The sequence below is a fragment of the Neofelis nebulosa genome, chromosome 1, assembly GCF_028018385.1.
Source record: "Neofelis nebulosa isolate mNeoNeb1 chromosome 1, mNeoNeb1.pri, whole genome shotgun sequence".
NCBI lineage: Eukaryota > Metazoa > Chordata > Mammalia > Carnivora > Felidae > Neofelis > Neofelis nebulosa.
In genome coordinates, this window is record NC_080782.1 from 30,304,767 (window position 1) to 30,328,010 (window position 23,244).

At 38.3% G+C, this 23,244-nt stretch overlaps 1 protein-coding gene across 1 annotated transcript in view; it reads right to left on the minus strand.

The window, feature by feature from the left end:
• Positions 1–22,560, minus strand: part of NUP155 (nucleoporin 155) — a 78,895-nt gene extending 56,335 nt beyond the window's left edge. Inside the window, exons 1-9 of the mRNA XM_058717816.1 lie at positions 22,014–22,560; positions 19,018–19,155; positions 15,533–15,629; positions 12,672–12,742; positions 6,468–6,560; positions 5,534–5,700; positions 3,153–3,258; positions 2,296–2,369; positions 1,669–1,760 (exon numbers count right to left, since the gene is read on the minus strand). Of these exons, the coding sequence (XP_058573799.1) occupies positions 1,669–1,760; positions 2,296–2,369; positions 3,153–3,258; positions 5,534–5,700; positions 6,468–6,560; positions 12,672–12,742; positions 15,533–15,629; positions 19,018–19,155; positions 22,014–22,170 (995 nt within the window). The 5' untranslated portion in view covers positions 22,171–22,560. The remainder of the gene's footprint in view (positions 1–1,668; positions 1,761–2,295; positions 2,370–3,152; positions 3,259–5,533; positions 5,701–6,467; positions 6,561–12,671; positions 12,743–15,532; positions 15,630–19,017; positions 19,156–22,013) is intronic.
• Between the last annotated feature and the right edge of the window lie 684 nt (positions 22,561–23,244).

Sequence of the window (23,244 nt, forward strand, 5' to 3'; positions counted from 1 at the left end):
TTTATTTTTAAAATGGTCTACTAAATATATAAATATGCTAAAATAAGACTAACTTCTTAGAAAATTAATACAACAGCAGCAAGCGCCAGCAAAAACCCCTGAATATGAGTTTACATTAATATTGTTACAAGTAACCCTTTTCTGAAAGATCATAAAAGACTAATTCCATTGGGTAAATGGTTAATGAGGAACAAGGGGTTCTCAGAGCATCAAATTATCATTGTAAAGATTACCACTAATCAAAAAGAAGGAAAAATGAAACTTTATGACAGAGAGACCTGGTAAACAGCACCTTAGCCAAGTATTCCATAGTGCAAAAACTGGTAACAGGTACCTACTGATGTAACACTACAAGGAGTTCACATCATCTATGTAATACTGGCCAAAAAAAAAAAAATTGTCTATTTTTTTAATCTAATGACAATGAGAAAGACAAATACAGAAAATGAGATATTCTACAAATAAGACTCCAGCACCCCACCAAATGTAGGGAAAAAGAAAGACAGTGAGACATCTGTTCTATGTCAATAAGACAAATGACCAATGTAATTCATGGGCTCTGACTGAATCTGGAGAAAAATGAAAAGAAAAACTGTTACGAGAGATTTCTGGGACTATTAAGTAATTTAATATGAACTGTATAATTACAAGATAGTATCACAAAATTATTAATTATTTTAGGTGTGGAATTGGTATTGTGCTTATATAAGAGAGTTGGGAAATGAAGGTTGAAGGATATAAGGAGGAAAGTCATGTCAAGTCATGTCTGCAAGTTACTTTCAAGTAGTTCATAAGAAAGTCAGCAAATAAGGGAAAATGGTTAACAACTGTTAAATTTGGATAAAGGGTGTATCAGTTTTTACCATGCTGCTCTTCTAGTTTTTCTGGGATTTGAAAACAATTCCAAAAAAAAAAAAAAAAAAAAAACATCGGGAGCCGAAAAAGGAAAAACTTTGTTTTAGATGGTCTGCCTTGAGAATTTTTTTTGTCACTGAAAAGCAAAGAAAACATTGATTTTTTCACTAGGATATCTCAATGCAGCAATGACCCAAGCACACAGAAAACTGAAGCTGAAAATTTGAGGCCTTTGTTATAAGAAGAGAATTTTCGCACTTGAGCTAAATTAGTTGTGATACATGTAAATCATAGTGTATAGTGTCTGAAGACTTGGCTGTAGCCTTGATTCTAGTATTTATCGAGGAGTCACACTTCAGATAAATCATCAACCTCATTAGTTTTAGTTTCCTCAAGAATACAATGTGGACAATACAACTGTAAAGTTCCTGTATTCCCAAAGGGCACTTGTGTCAATTATCAGACCAACTAATCTTATACAACGCAGGCCTGTTAAAAGGTTGGAGTGTTTACAAGTGGGGAACTTTGAGGCATGTAGTTTCTTAGTCATAACTCCTGTAATTGCCTGTACAGACAACCTAAACATGTCAAAGTGTACTTTACACTGTAAAACCAGTCTGCCTTGTTTCAAACCATCTAACTTCAGAATTAAGAGTCTTTCTCTAGCAGCTCAAACAGAGCCTCCAGTGTCATCTCCTTCAGCATTCCTGATCTTTTAGAGATATTTTGCAGAGAAAAGAATCTTAGTATGCTGTACACAAATAGCTTAACTATGCCTGTAAATGCAATGTCTAACAATAAATTACATATTACCTAGCAATGTTTCCAGCAGCAGAGACAATAGAATTCTGCGAAACTGAGGCAACTCTGCTCATTCCTTGTCCATCGTGGCCCAAATCATAAACCTGTGAATAAAAAATTGTACCCACTTAAACATAACTATAACCCATGTGTACTTTACAAAATAATCTTTTAAGTAATATTTTATTAAAGAGACTCCTCCTTTTCAGGGATCCTTTAATTGTGGCACTTCAAACAGATTTGGTAACATTCAGAGATTTAAAATTTCACAATAAAGGGACCCTGAGAAGTAGTTTTTTTTAAAGAATTTTTTTTAACGTTTATTCATTTTAGAGACACAGAGAGAGACAGAGCCTGAGCAGGGGAGGGGCAGAGAGAGAGGGGAGACACAGAATCGGAAGCAGGCTCCAGGCTCTGAGCTGTCAGCACAGAGCCTGACGTGGGGCTCGAACTCACAAACCATGAGATCATGACCTTAAGTCAGATGCTTAACTGACTGAGCCACCCAGGCACCCCAAGAAGTAGTTTTTTAAAAAAGCACATAGCCTATAGGAAAAGGCTAAGAGTAACTGAATCTCCTTCTTAAAAACAGGGATGTTCTTCCCCCCACTTAAATGGCGGTGTAATATTAATACTTACCTGTATTACTCCTTTCTCAGATCGTGTATATAAAATATTTCTAGAATTATCAATTGCAATTTGAAGAATAGGATCTATAAGACAAAAAAAACTCTACATTATTCTTATTTCTTCATCCAACATTTAATGACTGTTTACTATATGCTAGAAACACAGAAATAATTATACTCAGTGTGTTCAAGAAACTTCCAGTTTAGTTTAATGAATCACTGTGTGAAGGGAAAAAGTTTAAAACTTCAGTCACAATGTTTTTTGAATGTATTTATCTTATCTCACTAGTTTTTAATTATTTCACCTGCCTAAACCTCTAATTCTATTAAAAACTCAGATATATTCATTTACTCATATTCAATTTGTTCTAGACAGACAAAACATGTATTAGAGGTCTCTCTCTCTCTCTCACATATACACAGTATTGGTCTAAGTACATACAGCTATTTTAGACCCACGCTCTGTGATGCTACATTCATAGGAACTTGGGAATAAAACCAACACTGTCTATTTTATAATCTCTTCTTCCTTTAAACACCTTATGAATATATACTAAATGTTATTTAATAAGACAAACTTTCAGTTAAGAATGAGAATTTCTGGGGGCACCTGGGTGGCTCAGTCAGTTTAGTGCCCAACTCTTGATCTGGGCTCAGGTCATAATGTCATGGTTTGTGAGTCTGAGCCCCAAGTCAGGCACAAGCGCAGAACCTGCTTGGGATTCTCTGTCTCTGCTCCCCCAGCCCCAAAATAAATAAGCATTAAAAAAAAAAAAAAAAAAAAAAAAGAATTTCTGAAGAGAACTGTGAAGTCAACAATCTGTTAAAAAAAAAACCTGTTTGCCAAATTCATTGTTTTCTACTTACCATCTTCTGAGAATGTAAACTGTAGCAATGAAGGAACAAGGAAAGAAAGTGCACTCTTTGAGTGGTTTATTTTCCTACATCTTTGGCTAAACCAACCTGCTTCTGCCTTAAAAGGAAAAATTGAAAGAAGGAAGACCTGTAAATGTAGGTACACCCATCAAAGCAACTACCATATACCCATGTGTACAAAAATCCTCAAATGTTAATGAAATACCAACAACTGTCAATAGACATACTATTCAGAATATTGTTTAGTCCTTTAATTAAAAACAGAAAATGTAGTTAGCCATAATCATATCACTGCTCTCAATGAAATCAGCTATTTCAAAACCTCACAGTGCTGTTAATACACCCATATTTTAGTTACCTTAAAAATTCTTTTATTTAAAAGCAGTAAAGCAAGGGCACATGGGTGGCTCGGTAGGTTAAGCATCCAACTTCGGTTCAGGTCATATCTCAGGGCTTATGGGTTTGAGCCCTGCGTCGGGCTCTGTGCCGACAGCTCAGAGCCCGGAGCCTGCTTCAGATTCTCTATTTCCCCCTCTCTCTGCCCCTCCCCACCCCTCTCAAAAATAAATATTTAAAAATAGGGGCACCTGGGTGGCTTAGTTGGTTAAGCATCTGACTTCAGCTCAGGTCATGATCTCGCAGTGTGTGAGTTTGAGACCCGCATCAGGCTCTGGGCTGACAGCTCGGAGCCTGGAGACTGCTTTGTATTCTGTGTCTCCCTCTCTCTCTGCCCCTCCCATGCTCATGCTCTCTCTCAAAAATAAATAAATGTTAAAAACAATTTTTTTTTAATTTTTTTAAATAAATAAAAAATAAAAGTAGTAAAGCAAATAAGTGCAGTTTATAAGAGCTCAAAGAACACAGGAGAGAGGTACCTGTATCATCTCTTCCCACTTCAGCTAAAAAGAAATTTTAACAGCAGCAGCCATCACAATCACAATCTACAGTGTACTTCTCAATGACTGACTTTTGCCATGGGGGAGACAGAGGTCAAGCAGGGGAGGGCAGAGAAAGAGGGAGACACAGAATCCAAAGCAGACTCCAGGCTCTGAGCTGCCCACACAGAGCCCAAAGCAGGGCTCAAGCTCTTGAACCACGAGATCATGATCAAGCCAAAGTCGGACACTCAACCAACTGAGCCATCCAGGTGCCCCTCCCTACTTTTTTGATAATGAATAAAGCTAAGAGAAAATGGGTAAGAGATACTATGTAATATAAAAAACACAGCTGACCAGGGTTGTTGTCCTAGCTCTGCCACTAATTATGTGACTCTAAGAATGTTACTTTATCAGTTCCCTAACATTTACCTTATGAAAAAGGCAGTAATACAATAGGGATAAGACATAAAAGGGCATTTCAAAGTAGAGAAAACATACATGACCAAAAATACGTGAAAAGATCCTCCCTCAACTCAACCAGAAAGAAAAAAAAATTTCCCTCTAATCACATCGGCCAAAATTAGTAAATTTGATAATAGTAGCATTAGTGGGGGTTGGTGGTGGGGTACATTCACAGAAGACTGCTAAGAGTCTAAAACTCTTAGAGGGCAATATGAAAACATGAAAATACAATTTTAAATGCATATACTCTATAACCATTAGAATTAAAAGTCTCTAAACAAAAAAGTATCTACACATATACAACGGAGGCCTGCAAAAGCATTATTTGTGAAGAGAGAAACTGAAAACCTAGAAGTCCATCAAGAAAGGATTTGCTAAGGGGCGCCTGGGTGGCTCAGTCAGTTAAGCATCTGACTCCTGATTTTGGCTCAGGTCATAATCTCACAGTTCATGAATTCGAGCCCAAATTCAGGCTGCACTGACAGCACAGAGCCTGCTTGGGATTCTCTCTCTCTCCCTCCCTCCCTCTTTTTCAAAATAAATTTTAAAAAATTAAAAAAAAAAGAAGAAGAAAATTGTTAACAATTGTCTGCATTTTACAGACAAATATGCAGTAATCACAAAGAAACAATTTAGTGAGAAGCCAATTAATGTAACAATAAGTAATAACCTAAGTAAAAGCATACATACAGAAAAGTACATTATGTAATTGTATACGTGTGCGTGTGTGTGTGTGTGTGTGTGTGTAGACATACTTACATAAATACATAGCTATACTTACAATTATCAGTGGATCATTTTCTAAAAAAATAATATTCAGAACTGATAATGCTATTTATTTCTAGAAGAGAGGACTGGGTTTCATAGGCATGGTATAGTCAATGGAAGACTATGGTTTTAACTGTATGTATGAATACTTTCCCTAAGAATTTATTAGTATGCTTATATACTTAGAAAACAAAAGCAAAATCTATCCCTAAAAATGAAAAAAATCAAGAGAGACAAAAAAATGTTTATAAATGCTAGACTTACTTGGTATGCTACTTCATATAAACAGCCGTCCTTTCCAGCCAAGAAAATTCTGCCATTATCAGTGGAAGTTATTGTTAAAAGGTAAGTATTATCAGTGGGAAGAGAATATAAGGGATCTGGAAGCAACTGCATTCCACCACACATACTGTCATTAAGAACTCCAGAACCTATTTTTTTTTTAAAGAAAGAACACAGGAATCAGCTTCTGAGCTTGTTTAAAGTTTGAGACAATCACTGCATTATCTTCAGAATTGTTATTTTTACTGAATTCTTATTGATTTATCCAAAAGCTTGTAGGACATAATTTTTAAATTATTATAAAAAGTCTGATACAATTTATTCAAGTTAAATAGAACCTATAATATGTACATACATAAAAAATTTATAACATATAATAAGTTTAATATATGTAACATTATACAACATCAAAAACTCTCCCAAATTATTAAATTTTACAAACAAGCCTAAGGATGTGATAGTAATAATCATTAATTTGAGTCACTGAAATTCAACATTTCACCCAGATTGCCACAATGCAAAAGAAACCACTGAATGTACTAGTAATAAACCAAGGTCTTCTTACGTTAAAGGAAAGAATGTACATTTCGGTATTGTGTATGTTAAAACGGCTATTCAAAAAACTAGAAACGAAGAAATTGAAAGCACTGCTGGAAAAACTCGCTAGTGTCAACTGTTTCTCTTTTACTACCATTTTATATTGTACATTTAAGGAGTGTACGTTAATATGGTAAACATATTCAAAATACTTGTTTGGTGAAGCTCCTAACCTGAAAGGTACCATCCCTGTGGGGAAATATTATTTTGCTATGAGCAAATAGTCTGGAAAGTTAACTTAGTCAAAAACATTAGCTTTTAATTATATTAAACTGGCTAACATGTTTATTTTAAAAATACCACATATGGATTGCTATACCTGTTTGTAAATTAGCATAGCTAAGTCCAAGAATCACTATATCCACAGGGGTTGCCAAAACCAGCAGGTGCCGTACATGAGGTTGAAAGATGCCTAAGATAGAGGAGACATGGGTTAGGGATTATTCCAAAAAACTCCACTTACACTATTTAAGCACTAACAGACCATGGTTTTACCATTACATCCACATCCACTATCTAAGCATTAATAGACTAATGGCTTTATCATTAAAATGAACTAGTGATTAAATAGTATACGAAGGGGACACCTGGCTGGCTCAGTGGGTAAAGGATGCGACTCTTGATCCTGAGGTCGTGAATTCAAGCCCCACGTTGGGTGTGGAGCCTACTTAAAAAAAAAACAAAAATCATTTAAATAGTATATGAAATGTCTGAACTCACTTTAATTTGATGTTAAAATATTACTACCTGTGATCATTTAAATAAGCAAATAGTAATACAAAAAAGAACCATATTAAAAAAGAAACACTTCAGGGGCACCTGGTTGGCTCACTCAGTTAGTTAAGCGATAGACTCTTGGTTTCAGCTCAGGTCTTGATCTCACGGTTCTATTTTTTTTTTTAACGTTTATTTTTATTTTTGAGAGACAGAGCATGAGTGGGCAGGGGGAAGAGGCAGCAGAGAGAGAGGGAGACACAGAATCTGAAGCAGGCTCTAGGCTCAGAGCTGTCAGCACAGAACCTGACGTGGGGCTTGAACCCACAAACCGTGAGATCATAACCTGAGCTGAAGTCAGATGCTTAACTGAGTGAATGACCCAGGAACCCCATGATCTCATGGTTCTTGAGACTGAAGCCCACATTATGCCCCACACTAACAGCAAGGAGCCTGCTTGGGATTCTCTCTCTCCCTCTTTCTCTAACCCACCACTCCTCTCGTGCAAGCTCTCTCTCAAAAAAAAAAAAAAAAACTTAAAAAAAAAATAAAAGAAGCACTTCAGTATTTAATGCCATTTAAAATCAGCATTACATGGTACACCTGAGTGGCTCAGTCAGGTAAGGGTCCGACTCTTGATGTCAGCTCAAGTCATGATCTCACAGTTTCTGAGTTCAAGCCCCATGCTGGGCTATGCACTGAAAGTGTGGAGATTGCTTGGGATTCTCTCTCTCCCTCCTTCTCTGGCCTCCCCGCTCCCCGCTGCATGCATGCACGCACATGTGCTCTCTCTCAAAATAAATTTTAAAAACTGTATTAAAAAAAACCTTTTAATTTCAAAATCAGAATGGCATAAAATAGTCTGTTTATTAAAATATAAAGCTTTCTATTTGTACACCCACATTCACAGCAGCATAATTCACAGCACCTACAAAGTGGAAGCAATCCAAGTATCCACAAACAGATGAATGGATAAACAAAATGTGGTCTACATATACAATAAAATAGAATATGACCCAGTCTTTAAAAAGGAAATTCAGACACATACTGTAACAGGAATGAATCTTAAGATCATTATAAGTGAAATAAACCAGTCACAAAGAAAAAATACCATATAATTCCACTTATGTCAGATGCCTATAGTCAAATTCATAGAAACAGATATGAGTTCATATATTAAATGAGTTTCCCAGATGAATTTATATATCAAAATCAGATAATTTATAGTTTCAGAGGGGACATTACCAAGTGAAAGCTTTTTTTAAAATTCATGCTAAGGTACTGTTTATTTTCTTTTTATGGTATTAACATTAAGAAATGCTTACAGGCACGAGATGACACGTCATGTTACAATGTCCAAAAACAGTGCCTTACTGATAGGAATAAAAGGAAATATACCTTATGTTACAATTATGGACATCTCTTCATGCATATACCTTTGGCCTGCTTAAGCGTATATAATGCCACAGAAAGTACAAAACTTTTACTTTCACTGATGAACACTGAGGGGTACAAAAATCAGCTTTGTGTATCAAGCTTCCAGTCAGTTAAGCTGAAGGCACAGATCTTCTACCTAATGAACTCAAAATATACCTGATATTTCATGAAAAATTGACTTAAAAAGCCTAAACTTTATGAAAACTTATGTTTTCCTTAATAGAAGGTTTATCTCAAAGTATTCAGTCACCAGGCGATGACAAAGAAGTCATCTTTGATTACAGAAACTCTAGTGAAGTAGGAATTCTATGGATGATGGAGCTGGTTTACGACTTTGAGTAAAGAAAGGTAAGGAAAGTAGTATCTTGTCAAATGATGTCATCTTCTCTAAATCTCTCATCATTTATTCAAGTATTTTGCAACAGAAAATGGTAGAAATGGAAGCCATCTCCCTTCAGGATGCAGCAAGGTTAAATGACTGACATTTCTTCCTTTTGTCAACCTTCACTTCTTATCTATAAAGTGCATTATCTTATTAGCACCTTTTAGAAATTAACATAAGTTGTTTAGGTCTGTGGACCAGTTCCAAATTTCACTACTTTTGAATGAAAAAGTTTTAAGGTTTTGAAAAAGTTTTGAAAGAAAAAGTGTAATACTTGTGCACAAATATAAGCACTTAAGATCCTTTGCTAACCCATCTGCTTTTGCTGCTTTGATGAAGAAACTCAACAGAACCATACATAACTCACTGCATTTTTTTTTCAACGTTTTTTATTTATTTTTGGGACAGAGAGAGACAGAGCATGAACGGGGGAGGGGCAGAGAGAGAGGGAGACACAGAATCGGAAACAGGCTCCAGGCTCCGAGCCATCAGCCCAGAGCCCGACGCGGGGCTCGAACTCACAGACCGCGAGATCGTGACCTGGCTGAAGTCGGACGCTTAACCGACTGCGCCACCCAGGCGCCCCCTCACTGCATTTTTACAAAGGCATGCTTTGGCACTGAAAACTTGGCCAATGGTACCTTCAACTTCTAAGGCAACTTCAATGACAGTATGAATTGGTACCTTTTCAAGAGATGCTGGTTCAGAAATGAAAATACAAAGCTCTTCTCTTCTACTGTAAACTCCACTGGCTTTCCAGAAGTAATTGACTAAGGGTGTTTGGGTGGCTCAGTCAGTTAAGCATCCAACTCTTGCCATTGACTCAGGTCATGATCCCAGGGTTGTGGGAATGATCCCCATATTGGGCTCGCACAAAGCATGGAGCCTGCTTTATATTCTCTCTCTCCCTCCCTCTCCACCTGCCCCTCCCCTGTCGCTTGCACACTCTCTAAATAAATAGACAGAACTGACTACATTTGAGGTAGGAGGTTTACTGTATTCAAAACACAAAGAAAGACCATTCCAAGAATAACTTCCAGGAAGGAGTTTACATATGATTTGACTTTGGTGGCAGTCCCACTGGGTCATACAGATGAGGTAAATTGACTCATAACCACTAATCACTCACAATCACTATAATGAATAATGTCCAAAAGCCATAAGCTCTTTCAGGTAAGTTACCTCCCAAGAAGAGGAGATTGAAACTAGACAACTATGTGAATCTTTCAATACATGAGAAATGCTTCCCTGAACTCAAAAAATGACTAAACCTTGTCAATTTGTCTGTAGACAAAAACCTGCAAATGCTAAAAATCACTGAAGAATTCCTATGTTTTATTCAAACAATCATAAAATTGAAACATGTATTCATACTCTTCTTGCTTACACAGAATTCACCAATAAAGCAAACTCACGCCAAAAAGCCTGACTTAGAAAACAATGACTTTAGGGGCGCCTGGGTGGCTCAGTCGGTTAAGTGTCCGACTTCGGCTCAGGTCATGATCTCTCAGTCCATGAGTTCGAGCCCCGCGTCGGGCTCTGTGCTGACAGCTCAGAGCCTGGAGACTGTTTCAGATTCTGTGTCTCACTCTCTCTGACCCTCCCCTGTTCATGCTCTGTCTCTCCCTGTCTCAAAAATAAATGAAACATTAAAAAAAATAATAAAAAAAAAATAAAAAAAGAAAACAATGACTTTAACTTCAAAAATATTTTATTTATTTATTTATTTATTTATTTATTTAGAGAGAGAGAGAGAGAAAGCATGTGTGCACGTGGGGAAGGGGGAGAGAGAGAGGGAGAGAATCCCAAGCAGGCTATGCACTGACAGCACAGAGCCTGACGAGGGGTTCAATCCCACAAACTGTGACATCATGACCTAAGCTGAAATCAAGAATCGGATGCTTAACCAACTGAGTCACCCAGATGCCCCAAGAATAGTATTTTCTTGCAAAAGGCAAAGTAATATATGGACTTCGTCAGCTTTAACATTACATTCAAGAGTCAAAATTTTCAGTACTTACTGACAGAAAAGCCAGAATTGTTTCATTATCAAAGATAACACCTTTGTTGCCATATCAAAGACTATGCCATAATTTTAATTTTGCACTGAAGTTTACGTTTGAGTAGTACAAAATTTTAGTATTTACCGTAGATGGACAATTTATGTTTATTACAATAGAGGACAGGGACAGTCGTTGACTGTTATTATGAATAAACTTTTAAATGAAGAGAGATACATACCTCAGGATTGAGAATACTTTGAGGTTCTATGTTAAGGAAATAAGTTTATAATATAATCACATAAACTGTTTAAGACTACACGTCTGTACCATGTGAATTATAACTTCTAAACAGTTGTGACCTCAAAATTTTATTCAGGCATTACAAACAATTTTGTCTACTATTTCCCATTGTAGTAAGATTTCTCATACATCAAAAAAAAAAATCTGTATTAAATTTAAATCAATCCATTATTTTGTCATTAGCTCTGATAAAAAATCTGTATAATGAAGTTGAAACTGTTAAATTAAACACCACTTCTCACTTCTTTAAGATTTATTCTGAATTCTCTTTTCATTTCCATTGGACATCAAGACTAAAAAAAAAAAAAAAATGCAGAGATGGGGCCCCTGCGTGGCTCAGTCAGTTAAATGTTCAACTCTTGATTTCAGCTCAGGTCATGATCTCATGGTGGTGAGATCAAGCCCCTTGTGGGGCTCTGTGCTGGGTGCAGAGCCTGCTAAGAGTCTCTCTCTCTCTCTCTCTCCTTCTGCCCCTCCTCTGAGTGTGCTCTGGCAATCAGTCTCTCTCTCACTCTCAAGAAGGAAAAAAGACGCACAAAAAGAAAACAAACCAAAAACGCAGAGACAAAAATTGTTTTTAACATTAAATTTACTCACTGATGAAAAATGTATAATGCAAAACTTTACGTAAATCATCAAAGAGTAACAAAAAATAAGCAAGATAAAATGCAGAAATTATAGTTTAACAATTTTATTAAAAAATTTTTTCTTGGGGCGCCTGGGTGGCGCAGTCGGTTAAGCGTCCGACATCAGCCAGGTCACGATCTCGCGGTCCGTGAGTTCGAGCCCCGCGTCAGGCTCTGGGCTGATGGCTCGGAGCCTGGAGCCTGTTTCCGATTCTGTGTCTCCCTCTCTCTCTGCCCCTCCCCCGTTCATGCTCTGTCTCTCTCTGTCCCAAAAAAAATAAATAAAAAACGTTGAAAAAAAAAATTTAAAAAAAAAAAAAAAAAAAAAAAATTTTTTTCTTTTAATTTTTTTTTTAATGTTTACTTATTTTTGAAAGAGAGAGACAGACAGAGCGTGAGCCAGGAGAGGGCAGAGAGAGGAGACACAGAATCCAACGCAGGCTCCAGGCTCTGAGCTGTTAGCACAGAGCCCGACGTGGGGCTCAAACCCACAAACCATGAGATCATGATCTGAGCTAAAGTCGGACACTTAACCAATGGAGCTACCCAGGCGTCCCTAAAAAAAATTTTTTAAGTTTATTTAGTTATTTTGAGAGAGAGACAGACAGACAGACAGCAGGGGTGGGGCAGAGAGAGAGGGAGGGAAAATCTCAAGCAGACTCTGCATTACCAGCACGGAGCCAGATGCAGGGCTTAAACTCATGAACCATGAGATCATGACCTGAGCCAAAACCAAGAGTTGCATGCTCAACCAACTGAGCCACACAGGTACCTCCCCTGTCCCCACAAAATTTTTTAAGGAGGGGGCTTGAACTCATGACCCTGAGATCAAGAGTCACATGCTCTACCAACTGAGCCAGTTAGGTGCCCCAATTTAATAATTTTAAAGGCAGACTCATTTCTACCATAAAGTGAGTAAACTATTAAATATTCCTAATCACTTTCTATGTTTCTACTTAGAATTCAGAATATTTGATAAAATTTTCAACTACTTAAAATGTGTTGTTACTCAGTTCTAAACCATTATATACAAACATTATCATTACATTTTTATTTCTTACCAGCTTTTGGTTTCACAAGCCCCACAGCAAGAATAGTCTCACTAAGTCCATCAAAATAGGCAAGGTCTCCTCTGTCAAACGGTAAAGAAAAACATGTTATACATACACAGAAAACAAAGTTTTATCCTAAAATATTCTTTAAGACTACAGGATGTAGTGAAAAATAAGCCAGCAAACAAAACTGTTTCAGTTCCAAGATTCAGGCACACAGGCCTGTCTAAAGCTAAGCATAAACCAGGCAAACAGAGACAGCTGCTCCCTATTCCAAACTTCTCCTCAGCCAGGTTGCAAATCTCAAGTAATAGCAGTTCTGTTGGGTTAAGACCCTCTCAGAAGAACAGACTCACAGGGAAAGCCTATGGCTGAGGGTGGACAGAAACACTGAGAAAAAGTCTCTAGGAACCCAACCTATATATTCTAAGTGCAAAGTAATTCTAAGGAATTTGAAACCTGTGGTCCACTGAGGGTAACCAGAGCAATAACAAAACCAAACTCAACTCAACTCTTGAGTTGGAAAAAGTTAACTTTCCCCGAAATAAAGACCTACTTGATAGGCCCTAGCAAAAAAAGAGACATACCCATATCTAAGGATGGATAAACACTACTTACTGCAGTGTCCACTGTCCTACACATGGCATCTGGCTTAAAAATAAACACATGAGACACAAAAAAGCACAGGAAAAAAAAGCCTGTCAAGAAACAAAGAAATCAACAGAAATGGACTCAGTTAGGAGACAGATGTCTGAATTATAAGACAGGAAATTTAAAATAAATGATTATCATATAGGTATTAATGAAAAAAGGGGACAGTATAAATAAGCAAATAAGGAATTTCAGCAGAGAGATGAAAATTACAAGAAATAAGTGAAAATGTTAGAAATAAAAAGCACAGCACAGAGAAAGAACATCTTGTAAGAACTTTTTAAGTAGACTTGACATACTTAACAAAAGAATCCATGAACTTGAATTTGGGTCAACAGAAATTGTCCCAATTGAAACAAACAAAAAGAATGGAGAAACAAAAACAGAACAAAGTATCCAAAATCTGTTTTGAATAACATCAAACAATCTAACGGAAGTGTAAAAATCTCAGAAGGAGAGGAAGAGAATGGGGCAGAACAAATATTTGAAGATAATCACTGAAAAATTTCCAAAAATGAAAGACATCAAACCAAAGATCCAAGAAACTCAGAGAACACCAAGTAGGATAAATATGTCCGGGGGGTGGGGGTGGGGGAGGGATATTCATATATATACATATACATACACATATATATATATACACATATACACACATGATCCAGACCTTGAAGAAAATTTCTGGTTGTCCTGAAAAGAGCCAAGCAAACAGAAAGAAAACTCCTAAATGGCCACATATGTGGACCAGGTTTTCCCATTTTCCCATGCTGTGAAAACTGGCACAACCTCCAGAAACTAAGACCAATACTGGGGATGTTAGGTGTTTCAGAACAATGAATTGAACAAGATTACGTTCCTATTATCCATGTGGTATTAGGATTTATAATAAAAAGCTAATGGAATAATTGAAATGAAACCTAACATTTTTGCAGAATTGAATTTGTGAACTAAAGATTTATATACCGAGGATTTGTGCCTGGATTTTTTTTAGTAAGCACACTGTTCAAATAATTTTTCTTTAAATAAGTTGTAGTTTGAACACGGTAAGGTTGGAGTGTATATTCCATGAGGACAGGAGCTACACTTACCACATTCAATATTGTTCCTAGCACAAAAGAGTGTCTGATACATAATAAACTCAACATTTTATTACATGGATACATTACATGTTGATGGAAATACAGAAATTTTCATTAAAGAGAAACCCTTTTTAAGGAAATTATCCTTACATTTGTCTATAACATAATTTTTTTTGTTTGTTTTTCTAAATAGATCCACACCTAAATGAAGTTGTTTTATTCCTTAGTATCAAAACGACTATGTTACAATAATAAAAGCAACTAAAGTTCAGGGTATATGAAGAAAAATCACAACCATACATCACTGCTATTAGAACTATATAACAGTTCAACCATAAAAAATAGCTATGAAAAGTTCTAAATGAAAAAAAATCAGAGAACAAAAATATTTTTATTTAAGCTACAAGTTCTCATTTAGTATCACTTTAATTCAGTGATTGTGTGTGTGTGTGTGTGTGTGTGTGTGTGTGTGTGCGCGCGCGCGCGCGCATTCCTAACAGATGCTTTAATTACCCAAGGGCAAGAGAAACAACTACAAGGGCCTTCCTCTGGTTATCCCACTAATCCCCTAAAGACATTATGAGAGAGAAATGGTAGTAAGCCAAAATTTATCTTCAAAAAGCCAGAGTGAGATTACCAGATCAATAAACTATTTTAGCACGAATGTCTTGAGCCGTCACTCAGATTACTATATACACTCAAATTACACATGGCCAACCTCATGGAATAAAACTGTTTAGTCACTTCAATGAATTAAGAGCCTCCCAATTCATAAAAATGCATCAAAAATACAGGTCTTTAAAGATGTCAAACCATCTCTCAAAAAACTACTAACAGATTATCTTATTGGAAGATAAGAGCTTGGAAACTAGACCCCTGCTACTCAGAGTGGTACTTAGACTGGCAGCATCACTGGGAGGTTGTTACAAATGCAGACTCTCGAGGCTCGCTCAGAACTACTATAACAGAATCCGCACTTTTAACCTCATTCTCAGGTGATCAATATGCATACTGAGAAGCACTGACCCAGATGTTAGCTGAATGAAAAATAAACCAGGCAGCTTCTGATGAGTAGAATACTAGCTGCCATTAAGATAATCTAACTTCTAATCATGCTAAAGCAAACCAGCATTAAATACATACCCATCTTCATAGTTCCACATGAATATGTCACTGTCAATTGTGAGCCAAGCTCTGCTGATAGGAGGGAACACACCCATCATGCAGTTACACTGCATATCTGAAGTAGTGTGGATGTAAGGCAAAAAGATTTCAATCTACTCTTTCTTAAGCTTGTTTTGAAAGATTTTGATTTAAAATTTATGATTAGGGGCGCCTGGGTGGCGCAGTTGGTTAAGCGTCCGACTTCAGCCAGGTCACGATCTCGCGGTCCGTGAGTTCGAGCCCCGCGTCAGGCTCTGGGCTGATGGCTCGGAGCCTGGAGCCTGTTTCCGATTCTGTGTCTCCCTCTCTCTCTGCCCCTCCCCCGTTCATGCTCTGTCTCTCTCTGTCCCAAAAATAAAAAAAAACAAAAAAACAAAAAAACAAAAAAACAAAAAAAAGTTGGAAAAAATAAAATTTATGATTAAAAAATCATGATCTGTCCACTTTTTAATAGAAAAAGGAATAAAGGGTGCCTGGGTAGCTCAGTCCATTAAGTGTCTGACTTCAGCTCAGGTCATGATCTCAGGGTTCATGAATTCGAGCCCCACATCAGGCTCTGTGCTGACAGCTCAGAGCCTGGAGCCTGCTTCGGATTCTGTCTCCTTCTCTCTCTGCCCCTCCCCCACTCATGCTCTGTCTCTCAAAAATGAATAAACATTAAAAAAAATTTTTAAAAAGAAGAAAAAGCAAATAAAATATCTTGAATTCTAATGAGTTTAAAGACATAGTGTACGACAGAAATAAACCTGCAATTTACAATTCCTAAATAATGCCATTTGACCACTTAAAATGTATTTTAAAGGACAAATATAATGTTTTTACCATTATTAAAGACGAATACTGATCATGAATAACACCATTAAATTTTGACATGAAAAAACTGTTCTACTGGACCACTTTCTCCCAACTGCATAAGAGCAAGAGTGATAAAAAAAAAAAAAACATAAGGCATGCTAAAGTTAGGCCAGGTGACAATTTGCAAGCTTCTTATATATAGTGCAATTGAAAAATAGACAAAGAATTATATTGTGTAATCATAAAATGAGGAAAAAATTGTGAAATAAAATAATTTCTTAATTAAATGATAATTTTTTGCATGGTATTATCAGAAGATTAAAGAATATTAAGAAACTGGGGCGCCTGGGTTAAGCGTCCGACTTCGGCTCAGGTCATGATCTCATGGTCCGTGAGTTCGAGCCCCGCGTCGGGCTCTGTGCTGACCGCTCAGAGCCTGGAGCCTGTTTCAGATTCTGTGTCTGCCTCTTTCTCTGCCCCTCCCCTGTTCATGCTCTGTCTCTGTCTCAAAAATAAATAAACGTTTAAAAAAAATTAAAAAAAAAAAGAATATTAAGAAACTAAGAAAAGATAGAGTATGGGATAAGAAGTGTTGTATATTTAATAACGTTATATTACAAAGTCTCAGAGAAATACTGAAAAGTTTAGGAAAAATATTAGATTCTACTAGTTTTTCTACTTATAGCTATTTTCTTAATTTTCCATTTCCTTTATTTTTCTAAAGCAAACTGTCCTGAAAATTGAAACACTTTTCCTTTAGTTTAATATATTTTTAAAAGTCTCAGATTAAATTTTATTTTATTTAAAAAACATTTTTTTTAATGCTTTTATTTATTTTTGAGACAGAGAGAGACAGAGCATGAACGGGGGAGGGTCAGAGAGAGAGGGAGACACAGAATCAGAAGCAGGCTCCAGGCTCTGAGCTGTCAGCACAGAGCATGACGCAGGGCTTGAACTCACGGACCATGAGATCATGACCTGAACTGAAGTCGGACGCTTAACTGACTGAGCCACCCAGGTGCCCCTCAGATTAAATTTTAGCATATCATCTTTTTTTTAAAAAAAATTTTTTTTTTAACGTTTATTTACTTTTGGGACAGAGAGACAGAGCATGAACGGGGGAGGGGCAGAGAGAGAGGAAGACACAGAATCAGAAGCAGGCTCCAGGCTCTGAGCCATCAGCCCAGAGCCTGACGCGGGGCTCGAACTCACGGACCGCGAGATCGTGACCTGAGCTGAAGTCAGACGCTTAACCGACTGAGCCACCCAGGCGCCCCTAGCATATCATCTTAATGTCTATATTATGAGAGCTACAGATTGATATAGAAGCTTCCTAACAAATAACTATAAATCTTTTTTTTAATGTTTATTTAATTTTGAGAGAGAGAGAGAGAGAAAACACAGGAGTGGGGGAGCGGCAGACAGAGAGGAAGATACAAAGCAGGCTCCAGGCTCTGAGCTGTCAGCACAAAGCCCGATGCATGGCTTGAACCCACTATGAGATCATAACCTGAGCCAAAGTCGGCCCCCCAACCGACTGAGCTACCTAGGCGCCCTGCAAATAACTATAAATCTAATGCCTTTATAGGGTACGCCATACTTTAAAAAAATCAGATAAGATCTTTTTTTAGAGGGTAAGAAAACTCCTCTAGCAATTCAGTCTATAAAGATTCCATTAGTGTTTCATTCTTAGTGTGAGCCTTAGAAATGCAATCACTTATAATTTTAATTCTTTCTTAAGATTTTTTTTTAAGTTTATTTTATTTATTTTGAGAGAGAAGATGAGTGTGAGCAGGGTAGAGGCAGAGAGAGAGAAAGAGAGAGAGAGGAGAGAGAGAGAGGAGAAGGAGAGGGAGAGGGAGAGAGAGAGAGGAGAGGGAGGGAGAGAGAGATAAGAGAGAGAGAGGAGAGGGAGGGGGAGGGGGAGGGGGGGAGGGGGAGAGGGGGAGAGGGGGAGGGGGGAGGGGGAGAGGGGGAGAGGGGGAGGGGGGAGAGGGGGAGAGGGGGAGAGGGGGAAGGAAGGAGAGAGAATGAATCCCAAGCAGACTCCGTGCACTCAGCACTGCGCCTGATGCGGGCCTCCATCTCACAAACTACGAGATTATGACCTGAGCTGAAATCAAGAGTCAGACGCTTCACCAACTGAGCCACTCAGGTAGCCCTAAACCTTAATTCTAAGATACCATTAAGTGCCAAACCATACCAAAAACTTTTGGGGATGGGCAAAAAGAAGTACATGGCAGTTTTTGTTTGTTTTTAAACATTTTTAGAACAACATCCCAGTTTTAAAGTGTTAAAATATGAGTAAAAATAAAAATGAAAATCAGGAGTCTTCAAGCTAAAATGGGGTAAAAAGGCTTCCTTGGATAGCACTTAACTGGAAAGTACTACCTTGCAATAATATCATTCAAAAATGCAGAATTCCTTGTAAATGATTCACTCTCTTCAATGTCCAAGAACAATTAAGATGTGATTCAATTTTCAACACTCAATTTTATATAATATTTTCTAGGCACATGGCAAACTACTGACATACTTAAAATGTTTTTTTAAATAAAACTCTTAAATGAACTTACATACAACACACCAATTAAACACAAAACAAGAATTAGAATAAGAATACTAATTTTTAAAAATTTTAGGGAGTTAAAAACAAGGTAAAAGGATACGTCCAAACTGTTCAACAAGTTCAGGTGGGAGAGGAACCCTTCGGATGGAACTGATCTCTGGAAGGTTGGGTACTGACAGCAAACCAGGTCCTTGTAGAGGATAATCCATATCTGACATGCCGGAAACAGTGGGATTATCTACAAGTAATAAAACAAAGCATTTATTAAAATAATATACTGAACATCAACTGGGCATATCGAAGCACTGCAAGCTACAAAAAAAATTGTATATCTGATAGTTAAAAAGGTACAGAGAAGGGGCACCTGGGTGGCTCAGTCAGTTGAGCGTTTGACTTTGGTTCAGATCGTGATCTCATGGTTCAAGGGTTCGAGCCCCGCATCGGGCTCTGTGCTGACAGCTCAGAGCCTGGAGCCTGCATCAGATTCTGTGTCTCCCTCTCTCTCTCTGCCTCTCCCCCACTCGCACTCTCTCTCAAAAATAAATAAACATTAAAAAAATAGAAAATAAAGTAATTCTGACCCAATACAAAAGAGGCCTGAGAAAATCCAGTGTTAAAAGAGGGCTAATTACTGGTTTCAGCACTAACCAGACAGTTATCCTTCACAAAGACTTACTCTGTAAGTAAGGATATATTTAGTTCAATAATTTAGTTTCTTTCTATTATTTTACTAATCTGAAATGGGAAAATATTTATAAAACTACTTTGTGACTGTCAAATGAAACAACCGTGAACAAAAAAAAAATATTGATGGGGGAAATAGCTATTTCCTTTCCCACTTCAATATTAATAGATTAAAACAATCCTTGTGTTCTTGTTTTTGTTAGACCACCCCTCCCACACCAATAAGATAAATACATATGATGCCACATAAGCGGTATTTTATTGGGGGAAACCACAGACTGCTCTATAAAGTGTTCTCACTTGGCAACCTTTCTCTTGCTTTAAGACACAGACAACTAAGGGCAGGAGTGGGCTGGTCTATTTCCTATGTCTTGAACAGGGAGGTATTCTTTAGATCTCATGACCTTTTTATCCAGGCACCTTTCCAGGCTCTAAGTACAAAGATGTTGGGGAAAACTGACATATAAAAGAAATTCTAGGGGTACCTGGGTGGCTCAGTAGGTTAAGCATCTAGCTCTTGAGTTTGGCACAGGTTATCTCACGATTGGCGAGCCTGACTTTAGGCTCCAAGGTGTCACCATGGATCCTGCTTGGGATTCTCTCTCTGTCCCTCCCCAGCCCACGCTCTCTCTTTCTCTCAAAATAAATAAATAAACAACAAAAAAAGAAATTCTAAATGTATTATGGAAATTTAAAATATATGAGAGAGAAAAATGCAATCAATTCCTATGTACCGATTGATTACCCAGCTTCAATATTACTAATAACATGTCCAATCAGGTTTCATTTATATCCCTAGCTACTCCTTCTCTAATGGATTTCTTTAATGCTTATTTTTGAAAGAAACTGAGAGACAGCACAAGCAAGGGAATGGCAGAAAGAGACAGAGACACAGAATCCGAAGCAGGGTCCAGGCTCTCAGCTGTCAGCACAAAGCCCAACGGCGGGGAGCTCACAAACCATGAGATCATGACATGATTTGAAGTCGGACGCTTAACCAACTGAGCCACCCAGGTGCCCCTCTAATGAATTTTTTTGAAGGAAATCCCAGACATCCCATTTAATCTTAAAACATACTAATTTTAACAGGATATTGCTAAGTGGAAATGTTAAATATTAACAGGACATGATAAATGGCAGTGGGAACACAAAGGATGGAATTAATAACTCAAGTGAGGATGTGAATGGTTAAGAAACCCCTCACAAAGGAAGTGATACTTAACGAACTTTGGAGGAATGTCAAGCAAAGAAGAAAATTCCAGATGCGAAGTAAACGATGACATAAAAGCATCCTGAAGAAAGGGCTTCTTATGAAAAACATGTTAAATTCTGTGTGACTGGAACAAAGCTGAGAAGATTAGGTTGAAGAGGTATGTGTAAAGGTGGATAGAATCGATTGGGGTCAGATAAGAGTACTCGAATGTATCCACTGTTTTTACATCTTGGTTTTCAAACCTGAGGAGGTCAAAGAGAGAAATGCTCTTCAAGATGAGTGTTGCTAATAGGCCACTCAGTTCTTAGAAGACAAGCTCACCGGTAAGTAGCAGTCAGGAACAGTACTAAATTTGTTCTGTTTGTATCTTTTCTCTGACTACAAGCCTACTCAATGATTTTTATAAATTGTCAGAAGTGTCGTTTAGGTTTCCATTGCACAGATTGTCCTTGTTATTTTACCTTGGTTATTGCTTACCCCAAATCTTGTCTCTATCTTTCTTACACTTCTCTGCTTTTCTCCCATATCCATCTCAAAAAGGGGTCACTTTTTTTTTTTAGCAACTTACGTAATTCTATATGCCTTGAGGAGCCTAGTCATAATTTAAAATCATTAAAATGTTTTCCAGTCACCTCTCTTTTGTTGACACATACACTGCCTTACCCTCCCTGTCCATCATCACTGCTAACATCACCATTCTCTTCCTTTATTCCAGCGGTAGTTCTTTTTAACAACCTTCATATTAAGACTTTATATTACACTAACTCTACACATACTAAAGAATATCTTTGGAAAAGATGGTAAATTTTCAAATTAATTCCATTTACTCGTCTGATTTACTCTAATGCTAATAGGAGGAATTAACAAGAATGAGACTTAGATCAGGTGATCCTACTCATCTGGCCTCTGTGATGAACACTTGGAGGCAGTGAGCAGCTCATTAAGGTTGGGGTCTTTCCCTCTGCTTCAAATGGCAGAGTGCTCGTCACTCCTACCCTCTCAAATATCGGCAGTGAAGTGAGGAAGAAAATAAACTGAAAACAGGCTCTTTTTGCTCTTCAAAATGTAGCAAACAGGGCCCCAAATCTCAAAACGTCTTCGCCGAGTCCACCCTGGGGATAAGCACCTAGTTAGGAATTCAGGCGAGAGTCCTTTCGGCTGAGAAAGCAGTTACCACCAAATGGGCACTGATCACTCACTTGGGGCAGACACCATGAGAAGCTCGGAAAGGTCCGGGTACATGCGGTCTTCTTGCAACTGACGGTCGATGAGCCGCCCTGCATTTTCCAGAGCTTCCTGCAGGGCTGAGGCCGACGTGGAGGCCGGCATCGCCGAGCCCAGTAAAGAAGACGGCATGTCGAAGTTCGGAGACACCAGCGTCCGGAAATAGTCAAGAACCAAGGAGAAAAGAGAGAAAACCCAAGACCCTAACTCAGACCCGCAGCTTAGGGCGCGCGCGCCAAACGAGCGCCTCGGCGCCTATGCATGACGCACTTCCGGTTCGTCGGGAGGGGAATTTGAAGGCTGTGTTTTGCAGACTCCGAGAGGAAGAAGTTGAAAGGGCTGGACGTTAGGGGCGGAGCGAGTGGGGGGTGGGGTGGAGCGGGCACTTCCCTGGGCGTCGCTGGAGGTTTGGCAGGTTGGGGAGTAGGAAATTCGTCTGGGTTGTATGGGGAAGGAAGGAAAGGAGGGGAAAGGGAAAGGGCTGGGAAAGGACAGGGCTGGGAGGGGTGGGGAGGGGGAAGGGAGCGGGTATCGGGTAAGTGGGAGCTGGGTAGTGCGTGGCAGCGCAGACTGCTTCGGCTCGGGTGGGTATCGCGAGCCGTCGATCTTTGTGTCTCGAGGTTCCCGGGTTGGAATCCTTCAACTGCAACTGCTTATGAGTTTGCACGTCAATTTCTTTGGTACTCCAAATAACTTCTGTTGTGAGAGTGGATAGGAGTTGGTAGGAGTTCACATGGGAACCAAAATTCCACTGTATATCTTACAGGCTTCAGTGTAAATTAAAATTGTTTTCTGGCCGGCTCAGTCATCAGAGCATGCAACTCTTGATGTCTGGATCCTAAGTTCAAGCCCCACTTTGTGCCTGGAACCTAGTTAAAAAAAATTCATCAGGCTTTTCTATTTGTGTGTGGTTACCATTACTATAAAGAATTGTAGGGCCTCCTGGGTGGCTCAGTCATTAAGCATCTGACTCTTGATTTTCCCTCAGGTCATGATCTCACATTTTGTGAATTGGAGCCCTGCTTCCAGCTTTGCTTGGGATTGTTCACCTCTCTCTTTGTCCCTCCCTGACTTGTGTCTCCCCACCGCCCCCACCGTCAACAACAACAACAAAACTTTAAGAATTGTCTGTTTACTGTTCCATGCAGGGGGTGGCTGCCTTCCTTTATTTCTCATTACAGAGATGAAGAAGAGTGTTCTAATTCA